The sequence below is a fragment of the Rhinolophus sinicus genome, linkage group LG05, assembly GCF_036562045.2.
Source record: "Rhinolophus sinicus isolate RSC01 linkage group LG05, ASM3656204v1, whole genome shotgun sequence".
NCBI classification, from domain to species: Eukaryota; Metazoa; Chordata; class Mammalia; order Chiroptera; family Rhinolophidae; genus Rhinolophus; species Rhinolophus sinicus.
Window position 1 is genome coordinate 127,856,034 of NC_133755.1, and position 15,912 is coordinate 127,871,945.

Sequence of the window (15,912 nt, forward strand, 5' to 3'; positions counted from 1 at the left end):
TGTTAGGAAGTTCTCAACAAGAATTTGATAAACAAGAGAGCATTTACACTTTAAAAATACATTAGGATCATGTACAAATTAATTTTCAAAAACAAACAAGCCAATTAAAAATGAGCCAAAGATTGAGAACAGGCATTTCACAGAAACACAAATAGCCACTAAGCATATATAAAGATGCGCAACCCTATTAGCAAGGGGGAAATGCAAATTAAAAGATGCTGTTAATATTTCCAGGCAAACTTTGTAAATCTAACAGTAGCAGGTGTTACCGGTAATGATGTGCCAGCCCAGTCCATGTGAAATAGATTTATGCACAGATGAATCTCAAAACCTGAATTTGTACTGAAACAAATGCAGCATGATTCATTAAATAAAATACAACACCAGGACAACTTATTTTTATATAAGCATACATATATAACTATTTTCAAAAAAAGCAAGGAAATGAGTAATCCAACATTCATCATGATGGTCATTTCTGGGTGGGAGGGAAAGAGATACTTTAGGAGAGTATCTTCCTAGAAGGCTTCAAAACCACTGCTTTTTCTGTATCTTCAGCTTCGTAGTGGTACCTGGATATTATTTTTATTATTCTTCTTTAAAATGTGCAAATATGAGATACATTTATATATGTACATTACACAATTAAAATTTGTTTAAAAAATTCAGTGAGATCTTAAAGAGAGCCCTAAAATGTATACATACGCAAGTTCTAGACTACGTCAGGATTTTCTTGTTACTATGTAACCAAGCAAAATAGAGAATTCTCTCGGCTTCTGAGGATGATGCAAGATGGAAACCTTCAGCTGTAACCGCTGTTTCAAAAGTTCTTGTTTTTCACACCTGCCTCATCGTTATCAATTATTTCTATAAGTATTCCAGTACAAAGGTGATTTTATATAATACATCTTCAAATTAAAAATGCCATCTTTTATATGTCTACTTTCAGTCTTCCAAGTAAAGTTCCATTTTTTTCCAAAGGCAAAATAGTTCCTCAATTTAAAAAGTTTGAAAACAACCGGTGTACTCGATCGAGTTCGATGCAACTTCTGAATGCTTGCTATCAAAAACAGCTGTCCTTTATTAGGGAGAGCGTCCCTAATAAACGGAACCTTAGACGACCAACAGTTTCTAAAAGAGGGGCGGGCCCTTGCAGAAAGAGGATGGGACTTCAACCCGACTCTGCTCTTTTTCTCCACTAGTACAGGACAGCCTGAAAAGCCCTTCCCTCTTTCATCCACGCCCCTCCCACCTCTCAAAGATAAGAGGGGCCTGTGCCCGGGGACCCAGAGCCCCGCCCACCCAGTAAGCCCCGCCCCCCGGGGCTCCCGGAACTCGCCGCGCTTGTCTTTTGGGAGGCGCGGTTGCTTGAGCTTGCAGCCGGGAGGCCCTGGGTGCTGTCTCGCTGTACTTCCATCCTCAACAGCTTTGGCGGCGGAGTCCCTGCTGGTGACCGGACTCCCAGACCCGGGTGAGTAAACTGAGGGCCTCAGGGCCCCGCAGACGCGTTTGCGGCGGGCACGGGGCCCACTCCCAGCGCCTGTGCGCTCCTGCGCCAGCCAATCTGCTCGCCGCTCCCCTGCCCACGGCCTTTGACCCGGCGCCCCTCGGGCCAGCGGCGGGAGGCGGCGAGCTGCGAGCCTGGGGATCCCGGGCCGCCCTCTCCGTCACTCCTACCCTTGTTTTTGTCTAGCTTAGTCCTGTTGCCTTGTACCCTGCCTTATCCCAGCCCCGCCGGCCTTGTCTCCGCCACTTTGGAACGGAACCTCTGGTCGCCTCGGTTTCTTTCTTCTCTCCCCACCGCATTGGGATTTCGGGAGTGGCGGAAGCCTTTCAACACTTGGCTTTTTAAACCCAGACTGCTGCTGGGCCTGGAGCCTCTGCCAAGGGGGAAGGGTCGAGGCCTACCCGGCTCGGGTTGCAACGCGAAGGTCGAGGTCGCGGGTCTCCCGGTGCCATGGGGCGTCCGGAGCTTAGAGCGAGGATGGGAGGCCCCGCAGAGATGGTTTTTCCGTTCACCTGTTAACTTGTTCAGCACTATCATCGTAGGCTTATCTTTGGCTAAGTCTCGGGGTGCAGCCGTGCTGGACTAGTCTTTTTCCATTGTCTAGAGGAGCACGTTGAAATTCAGGGAGTTACGATAGTTTGTTTTGGTTTTATGGCAAGACCTTACAGATAAGTGTTAAAGGAAAATGGAGTAGTGTTGTTTTTTAAATGGAGGATAATATGTGAATTTTAAAACAGACAAATAGTACTGGAATGGGTTATGTTAACGTATTTAAACAATAGTTTGAAAAAATACAAAATAAAAAGTATTGGTAATATTAAGTAACATGGTTTGCAAATCGTTTTCATAATCTGTTAACCCGTTCATATTAAGCTATATGTAAACTCTGGAAAAAAAACAGTCCAGTGAATCTTAGGATTTTCAGGCTCCACGCATAAAACAGTTACATTATGAATAGTAAGAGTATGATCAGAAAATAAGCTGTCTTGAGATTAAATTGGGGCTACAATTTATGAGTAGGTAAAAGATAATCATTGTTTGTTGAGTCCATGCTGTTTAAATGAAAACATGACCACATGTCAGCAGTTTTTATCTGTGTCACAAAAATCACGGTGTTATATTCTCTAAACTTGGTTTGTCTAATGTGTTACAGGAAAGTGGAATAGGAGTTCTAGAGCCAGACTTGCCCTGCTCCTTGCTACTTGCTTAACCTCAGACAGGTTGCTTACTGTTGGCTAGCTCAGGTATTTGGATCAAGTAGCCAATTGCTCTGTACCTTATTTCCATCACCTGTAAAATGGTGTTAAAAAGTTCTACTTCATAAGTTGTGTTGAAAATTAAAATGAAAGGATGAGATTATACTTAATTTTTGTTAACCCAAGGGTGCAGGTGTTTCCATTAAAACGACTTGGGTGGGATTCTTGCTACAGAAACTGATTTTGAAAGTTCCAGATGTGTCTTCTAGTACTAGTTGTTTATTTCCAGTGGCGTCTTAGAAAATAAAATTAAAGGAAACAATACCAAAAAAAAAGCACCAGAAGTCTGTATAATAATAGTTAAAGGTGAAATTCTTTTGGCTTTTGAGTGACAGGATAATAGCAAATACTTTTTGAGATGATGTTTGACATCATACTGCTTCTGGATCACTTAGACCTCCCTAGACCTCCAAGTCAAAAACTAGCATTTCAAAGGTTAAATGCACAAAACACAAAAATAGAAGCCATAAAGTTGCAAAAGAACCTATTATGTAAGGTAAACTGCCCTTTGAAGATAACAGATTTTTAATAGGTAGTAGTACCTTGAGTAGGTTCTTGTTTTGAAAACCTATACATCTGCAATTAACTTGCAAAGTTTTTTTTCTCTCAGGTGACTTCTGAAACGTCTTTCTTTTGTTGAAGCCAAATAAATAGTTCCCCTACTCCTTTCCTGTGAGATCATTAGACATTTTAGGCATCTCAAGGGTTATTATGGTTTGCTATGTTGGACATGATAGTTTTTATTAAAATTGATTTTTTAAAAATTGGATCTATTTATTATTGCTCGTGTATAAGTTCCGTATAGACTATAAACATGTCGAGCATATGTATTGTCAGTAGAATCTGTTTATATACCCATTGCCCCAAGTTTACACCAATGTCCAAAATAGGAGAGCCAGAAATTAAATTGTTTAAGCTGAACACTTAATGGTCACTGACTATGTATAGGATATATTGGGCCTACTAGAGTGTGACGATAAGGACTCCATTTCTGGACCTTAAGGAGCAAAGTAGTAGGGGATATAATACATATAAACAAATAGCATGGTGCAAGACATAAAGAAATGCCAATTTAAAAAGCATGTAATGCTGTGACAATAGAACATAGGAGAAAGACATATCAAGAAGAGACAACATTTGAGTTGTGTCTTGAAGAATGAGTAGTATTTCAAAAGTTAGCCATATAACAAATAGGCATTTCGAGAGAATAAATGTTTTGGTTATTGATTGTTTGCCAGACACCCATCTTTCATAGTAATCATCATCATAAATCCTGTTCATAATTATTCAGTATCACAATAAGCCAGAAATGATTCTAAGCATTTTATAATATTATTTCATCCTCAAGAAAAATTCTATGAATGAGTTAATAACTCGTACAGATAGGGAAAAAAACAGGGAAAGATAAGGTCACTTGAATAGGTGAAAATGATTTAAAAAATGGCAAAGCTGGAATTTGAATTCAGGTATTGGACCTGCAGAGCCCATACTTTTAATCACAATGATCTGCCTTAATTTTGGTTGTGATAACTTGCAGTCCGGAGATTGCTGTAGAACCAGTGGATCATCTAACATGATATGATAAAAAAAAAAAATTCTTAAGTGAATGAATTAAGTAATGTAAAAAGAAAAGAGTGACCAATTTAAGAAGCTACATTGACAGAAAAGGGAAAAAAAGGCAGCGACTTTAATGAATCGATATTTTATGTTTTATGTTCTTGTGTAGATCTGAGAAATGAATATACCAAATGTGAAAGAAGTTTCAGAACTAGTTGTTGCCTTACATTTCTTTACTTTTTATTTATTTTTAAATCTAGTTAGTATTTACCATTTGATTGAAGCATTGCCCTTTTACATTTTCTTTCACATACATTATCATGCATCATTCACAGAACAACTTTGTTAGAAAACAAAACACGTAATATGTTTTTTTTAAGAAGAGATGAAGTGACTTTCTTGGGGTCACACACATCATGGCTGATTTGAACTTAGATCTTCTATTCCAAGATCAATATTATTTCCATTATATATCCTGACTCATGCATTTCACCACTCAGCTGATCGCATCTCAAAAATCAACGTCTTACTGATTTCTAAATCCAGTAGTTATCTCTCCCGTTCGTTGTGACTCACCAGTGTTTGTTACCATAGATTATTTTCTTATAAAATATCTACCCCAAACAAAATTTTCTTCTTTATGAAGGATTATGTTGTAATTTTAAAAGGCAGTGCTAAGAATATATCACTATTTTCACACCTAGAGGTAATCATTATGTTTACATTATTTCCTTCCTCTGTGTGTATCTTTAATATAGTTGAGATCATATGTTCGTAACTTTCTTTTTCTTCTTTATGGGAATTTCAGGACAACAAGTCAGAGGCAGGCTATCATGGTCATGTCATTCCTTTATTCCTATCTATAGGACTGTCACATTGCACAGGTAGGAATTTCATTCTCTGGAGTCGTGCAGTGCAGAGCTTGAAGGACTATGAATTGACCCTTCCCAGATTAGCAGGTATTAGGTTATCTAGCAGCTCAAGTCCTCCATTGTGCAGGTGGGATTCTTTATAAATTTTTCCCTTATTAATTTTTGAATAAGTGTAGACTTACAGAAAAGTTTCAGAAATAGTGCAAAGAACTCAATAATCCTTGTATGTTTTCCTACAGATTGATCAAATGGTAATATTTTACATTTGCTTTATCATTATACACACACATACACACTTATATAGTACATTGTATACAATTACGTATACATTATGTGTAATGTATATGTATGTGTATAGATCAGTGTGTGTCTAATGTTATCTAATATTTTCTCATGATTAAATCAGATTTACATTTTTGACAAATACTATGGCAGTGATTCTGTGTCCTTAGGGCATTCTCTCAGGAGGCTCATATCTACTTCCAAAATTAAGTGATGGAGTTAATTTTGATCACTAGTTTAAGGTGGTGTCTGCTAGGTTCTACACTGTTAAGTTACTATTTTTCCCTTTGTAGTTAATTAGGTATCTTTTGGGAGATACTTTGCCAATATGTAGATATCCTGTTATCAAATTTTTTCTCCCGCATTTAATATACATTGATGATTTTTGCCTGATACAGTTATTGTGGTAGTTGCCAAATGGTGATATTCTAATTTCATTATTCTATTTAAATGTATTAGTTGGCATTCTTTATTCCATTTCTTTGTTTTTGCATTTTAAAATATATCAGTATGGATTTATGAATTCTTTATTTTAATGCCTATAATTTATTATTCCTCTTTGTTATTTTGATACTGAAATTGTCCCAGATTTAGCCAGTGTTTGCCCCTCCAAGCTGGTTCCTGTGTCCTATGGATGTGCCCCCTACATTTTTTAGTATTTCCTTACTTGCAAGATGTTCTAGGCTCATCTTATACTTTCCCATCCACAGTCTTAGAATCAACATTTCTCCAAGGAACCTGATTCTTTTCAGTGGATATGGGTAGTATTTGAAAACCAAAATCTTGATGTAAGATGTGTTCATTGCTGCTGGAGTTTCTTTGGTTCTAGACTCCCGCTGTGGACAGAGCAAGGAAATAATGTGAATATATTTATGGGTACACACACACACATACACCCCTACACCTGTTTATTGATCTGATAAAAGCCACACATCCATACTGATACTGCCAATTACAATCTGACAACACGTTTCATTCTGGCTTCCCACTTTCTATAGTTACAACCCACGTTTTTTGTCATTGAAAACCCTGGGCCCCATTTTCCAGCATATAGCTTATTTGCTTACTTTTAGGATATATATTAAATATTTTAAGAATTGCTAACCTGTACCCTTGCAAAAAAAACAGAGAATTTACTAACTAGAGTTCAACATGCAATATTTGTTTGTTTTGAGTGTGAAATCTAACGTGGCTCAAAAAGACAAAATTAGGCCAAAAGGTATACTCAGAGAAGAGTCCTTTCCATTCCCCAACCCTCTTATTACTCTACATTCTCATCCCCCCATGTTTTCTATCCTGTTTCTCTAACCCTTGTAAATAATCAACCTATTAGATTCTTGTTTATTCCTTCTGTGTTTCTTTGGCTCACTTATATATTTTCTAACTGCATTTTGCTTTTTTCACTTAGGCGCAGTATATCCAATACATTATGTGAATTCAAAGAGCTCATCCTCATTTTTTCACCTAAATACTCCAATATTTTACAATTACAAACAATGCTATATATGAATTTATGTACTATTGGTTGTGTATTTTCAAGGTGAATTCTATGAAGTAGGATTGCTGACTCAAAAGGTAAATGAGTGTGTAATTTTGTTACATAATATATTGCCAAATTCCCAAGAGTTGTACCAATTTGCATTCACTCACAGTGCATGTGAGTGTTTTCTCTTGCCGACAGGATGTATTTCATACTTTTTATTTTTTGCCAACATCATAGATAAGAAAGGATGTCTTTGTGTAGTTTTCATTTGCATTTTTCTAATTTTGAATGAGGTAGATCTTGCAAATACATTTTCACTCAGTTTGTCAATTGTCCTTCCCCTTTGTTCATACATAGTGTTTTTTGATACATATGTTTAACATTTTATGTATTTAAATTAATCTCTTTTCCTTTGTTGCTTCTGAATTTTTAGTGATAGTTATAAAGTTACTACCCTCAGGTGACAAGGGAATTGAGGTGGGATTATTTAAGCATTTGAATAATTCTGAGCCCTACAATGTGTATTATTATTCTTTGGGAGATTGGGGTAGGAAGTAGAGAGGTTGTTTAAAACCCTTGATTCAAAAGTGGCAAAGAAGCCTAGACTGTCAGTGGATTGTGGCAGCTGAGAAAATGAACAGTTTTTGGCAGTTGCATGGCTTTGTGTGGATCAGAATTGGAATTCAGGGCCCTTCCTGTGGCCATAAATGAGACGGGATCTTGAGAAATACCTGTGGCTTTGATTTCAGAACCCGTGGTTGTCAGGGAGTAAGGATGAATGAGGAATAGACCAAATATTCAGAGGGACTTAAACCCAGTTTTGAAGATGTTAATTTGTGATTAGATAATCTTCCTCTACTCTAGCAGGCTTTGAGAAGCAAAAATAAGCTTTCTCTGAATGAAAATAATATATAGACCCTCTCATTGTCTCTAAAAAATTTCATATACAGTGTCCGACATTCAGTGAAAATAAACCTAGCTTAACACCCACACAAATAAAAGATAGCGACTGTCCAGATATTAAGAGAAAAACAACAAACAAACAGGCAATAGAAACAAAACAACATCAAACTCGGGTTATTTGAGGTGGACTTTAAATAAATGGGATTAAAATGTTCAAAGAATTAAGGACTAAGATGGAAAATTATAGCGGAGTACTGATGTTCTTGGACAGAGTCAAATGGAAATTTTAAGACTAAAATTATACCTGAAATTAAGAAGTTACAGCTGAAGAGAATTAAGAAACTGAAAGAATATTCAGAATTAACTATTCAGACTGAAGTATAGAAAGAAAAGGAAGGAAATAATTTAGTTTTTAAGAACTAAATGGGACATAAAATTCTAACATATATGTAATATAGTCCAAAATGAGATATGAGAGCAAGACAGCAATAAATAATGGAGCAAAAGCAATATTTGAAGAGATAATTGACAAGAATTTTACAAAGCTATGGAAAGATATCAGCCCAGAAATTTCACCATTTGAACCTAAAGCAGCTTAAATATTAAGAAAACCGTACTATATACACGTTTCATGGGAAAACAGCTGAAAACAAAAGATGAAAAAATATTAAAAGTAGCCAGAGAAAAAGAAAATGTGTTGTCTTTACAGAATCGGGGGGGGGGGGGGGGACCCACACAGGTGAGTTTTCAACAGAACTAAAGATAGAAGATGATGGGTGGTGCTAAAAGAAAATCATTGCCAATTTAGAAGGCTATACATATTTGTCAGAGGGCAGGAAAAATAAAGGTATTTTCAAGCAGATTAATGAGACAGTTTATCAGCAGCAGACCTACACTAAAAGCCCTATTAAAAGAAATTATTTCTTCACTCTAAGGAAATTATTTTGAACGGAAGTATGGAGTTGCAGGAAGACATGACGAGCAAAGGAAGGGATAAAAATAAAGAACATTGACTCTACAAAACAATATGATATCTGGTGTGGTTTACAATATATGTAAAAAATAAAATACCAAAATGAGAGCACAAAAGTTGGGAGTTAAAGTCTTCTAAGTGTGCTTTCATTGTTTGAGAAATAGTGAAGTTCTAATTCATACTATATTTTGACAAGTAAGAATACATTCTGTAATCACTAAAATAGTAGCAAAAAGAATATATAATTAACAAGCAAATAAAGAAAATTGAAACAATTAGAAGGTAAGAGAAAATAGACTATGTAAGAAAGGCCCATAGGAAAGTAGGATAGATTTAAGGCTTTAATATCCCTATATGCAAAATTTTAAATGTACTGAATACTACAATTATTGGACAAAGATTATAAACAATAACAATAAAACTCATTTCAAAAAAACCTAATTATTCAAGGTAACAATAAAATGATGAAAATGACACTCACTGCCAACATGAACCAAATGAAATGTTATAGCTATATTAATATTAGAGTAGAATTTAAGTCAAAACCCATCAGTAGAGAAAGAAAGGAACATTTCATTATAAACCAAAATTTAATACTTCAAGAAAATAGAACAGTACTAAATGTCTCCACCTAATAACATCAATTAAAGTTATATAATATAAAGTTATAGACATGCCACAGTGATATTGGGGGTTTTTAACACTAGTAGAAGAAAGTAGTGAGGATATGAAACATAAACAACATTCTTATTGTATTTGATCTGATAGACACACAAAACTCAGTAACCACTAGCTGCAGAGTATTCTTTTCAGGTGCATATGGGACACTTATTGAAATTGGTCGTAGGTTGAGCCTTAAAGCAAGTCTCCACATATTTCAAAGGATTCTAATCATACTGGCATTGTTTCCAGTAGATTCACACTGAAAATGAGTAACAAAAAGATGACTAGAAAATCCCCTTAATATTATACATTTATCAATAAGTCATCAAAGAATAAGTCATAATGAAAATTATAATACATTTTCAGCTAAGTAGCCATGAAAATACAAGAGTACAAAACTCATGGGATACTGCTAAAAATGTGCTTAGAGGTAAAGTTATCGTATTAACTCCATTTTTAGGAAAGTACAAAGGAGAGTTCAGGGATGATGGCAGCAGCAGAGATACAGTGTTTGAATCTTCCTGGAATAATAACAGAGCAGGAAAATAGTAAAACCAAAAGGAACATCTGCAACAAAACTGAACTGACAAGTTATTCCTACAGATCACAAAGTCTGAATGGATGGAGACAGCTCACTAACCAGGTACAAGATTTGTATTGCGGTCGTTCTCTGTGCAGAAGAAATCAGAGGGAAGCAATAGTGCATCTGCTTGATCTTAACACAGGAAAATCTCTAAATACAGATATTAGCTGGAAAGAGTGACAGTCTAATTTGAGAATAGTGGCTGAATTGGAGGTGGGGAGTGTCTTTGATCCTAACAAGAGGCTGGAGCATCTTGCTTTCTAAGAACTCTGTGAAACTAAGCTAAAACTTGTTTTTCAAGAAAAAACTCTATATTGAAGAATAAGGTCTGGAAATAACTTTCAACTTAAGCAGGGGGGAATAAAATAGAATCTAAGGAAATAAAAAATTCCACATAAGCATGGGAATAGAGAAAAAAACCCAACTGATTTCAGGAAAATTTCCAGATCATATTAAAACTTCACAAAAACAGCAGAAGAAAGATCTTGAGAGCTGTGAAGCTGTAAGAACTACCACGATTCAATATCACTGCCAAAAATTAAGGGGAAATTATTTCATGTAATACAGTAAGTCCTCACTTAATGTCAATAAATTCTGCAACTTTAAGCAAAACAACTTAGAACAAAACCAGTTTTGCCTAAGGGTAATTGATATAAATGAGTTAAGTTCCTACATCTCATCAGTTTTATAGTGAAACGACATTGAATAAAATGAAAACATGTGAGGACCTGCTGTCTTTACCAACAGAAAAAGATTGCAGCCAAGTCCCATACAAAATAATTTCAAGCAAAAAAGTTAACACCAAAAGCATGCACAAAATACATGACAACTGTAATCTAATATCGAAACAGTAAAAATAATTATATGAGATAAATGAATAGGTAAATTACAAATATGCAAACTGAGAAATGAGGTTATCAGAAAATAATTAAAATCAACAGAAAAATTACTTCATAAATTATTTCATAAATGAATACTAGGAAACAAATACAAGAGATAATCTCTTATGAGAAATAGAGATTGAAGAGAAAGTTAAAATATTAAAATGAAGAAAGTGATAAAAAAATGCGGTTGTAAAAACAGCAAAAATTCAATAAAAGTAATGGGACTTGCTATAGAAGAAAAGCAAAGCAGTGAAACAACAAAGTAAAATTGAAAATATTTGCTGACAAAGAAGTTGTCAAAGGTTTATTTATTTTATTTTCAATTACAATTGGCATTCAGTATTATATTAGTTTCAAGTGTACAGCATAATGGTTAGACATTTATATATTTTATGAATTGATCCCCCCGATTAGTCTAGTACCCACCTGGCACTGTACATAGTTACGTTATTGACTATGTTCCCTGGGTTAGCTAACTTCTTAATAAGAGAGTTCCTATATGATTGTGTTTTCTCTGAGTTGTAAGGCATGGCTGTCTGAAGAGAATAGAAGTTGGTGATGGAGTAGCACGTTTGATTTAAAAAATGAGAAGGAACAAAATAATTCTTTTGAGGTTAGAAAAGTGAACCTACTGGGGTGTAGTAATAGGATTGTTAAGCAGTCTGAAGTGTTGGTTTGAATATTATGGTCATGAATTTGAAGTGATGAAAAGTCAACATGGTTGTGCGTTTTTTCTCCAATACTCTGTGATTCTGGCTCAAGATCAAGATAGGTATCATTTATTTGAGGTTTTCCCAGGTAACTACTATGAAAGGAGAGAAGTAAAGAGAGTTAAGGGTATTTGCAAGTGAGGAATTGCATTGCTGGACTGTGGTGTCACTAGAGACAAAATGTAAAGAAAAGGAGAAATACAGAAAAAGTGATAGAGTCAGTGGAATGGACATCCCAATGAGGTCAAGGTATTGCTAGAATAATACTAGTTAGAGGAGCTTCTAGTAAAAAGGTTATGTTTACAAAATGAAAGAAAAACATGAAATAGAGATTTTGGAGTAGTAAATGATTGTAAATGACAAGATCAAGAGTATGAGTATGACGTTTGAGTTAGTGAAATGGGTGGAACAGATCATTAGAAGCGAGGCAGTCAAGGATTGTGCTTCTAAACTACTGAATGGATCATCCAAGTTGGTAAAGTCACTACTGATTAGTAACAAGTAGGGTAGGAGGGAAGACAGTAAGTCAGCTTCTGTAATCATCAGTGAATGGGAGGGAGATGGTTAGATTCAGAACATGGTAAAGTTAGATGCCTTGAATGTCATTTTTATTGGTGCTTCATCCTGATCTAAACTATGCCAATATTTTGTTTACAAGTCTTCAGTGGTCCCCTGGTGACCCAAATAAGAACTGTCCTCTCATTTAGGTACAATATGGGTTCAACATGCCACTACAGCTTTGCTTTATCACACCACCTATTCTGTGCTACAGCCAAAAGATGCCTTATTTTTCATGTCCAGTATATCTCTGGGCATACTGTTTCTGACACTTATGGCTATTTTCTTTTTCCTATCTTTTCCACCAGCTTATGCATATTATACTCATTCTTCCAAGATTTTACTGTTTTTCCTAACAATTTTTCCCCAACTCTTTGATTTATATGGCATTTCATTCCTTTATATGCCTTCCACTTCTCCTTTGGCACTTTTCTTTGAGTTTAGTTTTTTATCTTTTTGTTTTCTAGAGTTTTTTCCCCCATATTCTAACTAAAAGAAATAAAATTTTGTTTGTTCCTTGGAGAACGATAAGGATTCAATTGTTTCTTATTTTAAAGTCATTTATGTCAACTTTTATAATGCTTGTTTTAGCTTTTGTATTATTTATTGACTACGTGACATACTTTAATGAGTTCAGCTTGTTGATGTGGTTACAGTATATTCACATAATAGCAGTATTAAAATATAATAAAGGCTTTATGGGGAGGGGATCCCTAAATTAGAGTACTAGTAACAACAGAAAGTGTTATTTTAATAATCTTATTTTCCAAGTTTAGGAAGGAGAATATTTGACATAAAACCAGAGAATTTAATATAATTCTAAAACAAAATCCCCAGAAACATCTGCCTATTCCTTTGCTAAATGTCCATTTTCATGAGTTTTTATGAGAAAGAAGGAACTGATGTGATGGAATGCAGGGATGGCGAAGAGGCAGGACAGCAGGTAAAGTGTCAGAGTAGCCTTAGTAATCGGTACTGTTCCCAAGAATTTTGTATATTTTATATACATCTAATTATATCTACAATTATACATATTTATATTGTTTGTAAATACATATAAAGCTTACATACATCTATATATGAGATTAATATACATATTATATATTTGTGTGTGTGTATACACGTATGGTGTATATATGGATATACCACATCTTCTTAAACAAAATTTTGAAAACATAAAACCAAATTAATTTTAGTTAGGTATGTTAATGTTTTGGAAAAACTGTAAATAAAGGAGGGAATGGTAAACATTAAAGTGACTGCCCTTAAGGAAAGAGAAGGGGTAGGCCTGGTGACTGGCAGAGTGCACAAAAGGTGGAGATGGGCTTTTAAAAGCTGGCAGTTTTCTTTTTTATGTGTTTCAAAAACTAATATATACGTCTTTTATAGTAATCTTTAGGTGTGATATATTTCACAATTAAATAATGTTGACTTTGAGGAGAATCTCTGAATTTCAGCCCTAAAAGATATATGCTTGCTCATATTGGTGTTTCTTACATATATGCATAATAGAAGAATCAGTTTGTAGAAAGTTTATCTGTGTGTGACAGAATTACTTGCTAATTAGATTAAGTTTTACTCATCTATCTTTTCTCTTAGGGTTAGTTTAACTTAATGCTCCAGAATAACAACAGCATGGTATATAGTAGAAAGTTATATTTTGTAAGTATAATCAATGTCAACTTTTCACCAAATACCTTTTTAATAAAAAACTACATAAAAATTTAAATATTTTATCTATGTGTATGTATATGTATTTATCCTCATGTATATGTACTCACCTATCTATACATACATGTATATACACACACTTATTAGAATATAAAAACACACTGAAACAATTTTAGAAGCTGTCAATATATTACTTTTATAAGCTCTGTTCAATAAGATTTTGAAAGTTATAGAGTAATGATGTTTTTAAAAATTAGATATCTCTAACTTATCATTTTTAAAAATTTTATCTCATTCTAGTTTGTCTAAAAACTGTCATTTAAAATGTGTGATTACTGCCTTCTTGTGAAATAATTATTTTAGTTAAATGAGTTTGTTGAAAAATCCATTTAAAGACTAAGCTTCTCGCGCTTTTAAAGATTTCCTTTTTAAAATAATGACCTTTAATTTCATATTTATATTTAGAACATTTTCGTCCATTTCCTTAGAATATTCTCTTTATATTCAGTATATGCAAAATCTGCCCAAATGAAAAATATATTTGTTTTGTTAAGTAAAATTTCTAAAATGTATATCTGACAACATGTATTTGTGGTATTGTCAAATAAATACCACCCTTTAGTCTAGCCATATATAGATCCTGTTGTAGATACCAATATAGTGATTAACATCCTCATGCACTTTAAAATTGTTTCAGTGTAATGAACTTGATGGATTTGAGTTTTTGTTTTGAATACATTGGAAAATATTGTTAATACCAATTACTAATTACTGTTTTTCAATAAATTACAGCTAAACATTTATCATTTGGGAATTTAAAGTATGTCATCATGGCAAAGTTTCGAAGAAGGACTTGCATCATTTTGTCACTTTTTATTCTGTTTATTTTCTCTCTGATGATGGGTTTAAAAATGCTGAGACCAAATAAAGCTGCTTTTGGAGATCCTTTTGGACTTGACCTTCTTCCAGAAGTTCGTCAGCGAACTCCTCACTTGGTGAAAAATGTTGATTCCCCAAAGAGTGACAAAATCAACAGTGAAACAAATATCAAGAATTTAAAAAGTGTTGAAATTTCTGTGAAACCTTCCAAAGCCTCTGAACCTTACCTGGAAGAACTGCCACCTTTGAATTATTACTTACATGCATTTTATTATAGTTGGTATGGGAATCCACAATTTGATGGTAAATATATACATTGGAACCATCCAATTCTGAAGCATTGGGACCCTAGAATAACCAAGGATTATCCACAAGGGAAGCACAACCCCCCAGATGACATTGGCTCCAGTTTTTACCCTGAGTTGGGAAGTTATAGCTCTCGGGATCCTTCTGTCATTGAAACTCACATGAAACAAATGTACTCAGCTTCAATTGGTAATTATTTTATTTTATATGTGTGTGTGTTTAGATATGTGTGTTTAGGTATGTGAGTGTGTATGTGTGTGTGCATATATATATATATATATATATATATATATATATATATAATTTTTGTAGAACATTAAATTACTAACCAGTCTTCATAGTATTAATTATAACTGTAAACTTATAAATTCCAAATTAAACTGTATGTATGTTCTTAAACATTCAGACAACGGTGTTTTAACACTATAGTATGTTGTTTAATTTTTAAATTTTGTAGGATTTCTGGATATATTATTTTGATTGATTTCTAATTTACTACTGCTCTTTCCGAATTTTATTAAATTATGATTTGCATCACAGACAGTGAATTCTCCTACTTTCAGTATACAGCTCAATAATGTTTTTCAGAGGTATACACCTGTTGAAATACTACCCCAGTCATGAAGTGTAATACTTTATAGCCCAAAAAGTTTTGTCGTGCTTCCCTTATTCTGCCCTTCTTCCACCCCAGGAAACTATGAATCTGATTTCTATCACTGCAGAGTAGTTGAGAATGTTCAGTTACTATATAAAAATAGAATTATCCAGTGTGTGTGGAGGGATGGTCTTTTGTTCAGCCCAATGTTTTGAAATTTACCCAACTTA

At 34.4% G+C, this 15,912-nt stretch overlaps 1 protein-coding gene across 2 annotated transcripts in view; it reads left to right on the plus strand.

Annotated features, from left to right (window-relative positions):
* Positions 1–1,297: 1,297 nt before the first annotated feature.
* MANEA (mannosidase endo-alpha) overlaps positions 1,298–15,912 on the plus strand; it is a 68,456-nt gene continuing 53,841 nt past the window's right edge. The window contains exons 1-3 of one of the 2 annotated variants that reach the window (XM_074333311.1): positions 1,298–1,471; positions 9,957–10,139; positions 14,695–15,276. In XM_074333311.1, coding sequence (XP_074189412.1) covers positions 14,733–15,276 — 544 coding nt within the window. In that variant the 5' untranslated portion in view covers positions 1,298–1,471; positions 9,957–10,139; positions 14,695–14,732. The remainder of the gene's footprint in view (positions 1,472–9,956; positions 10,140–14,694; positions 15,277–15,912) is intronic. The other variant, XM_074333310.1, reaches the window with a different exon arrangement.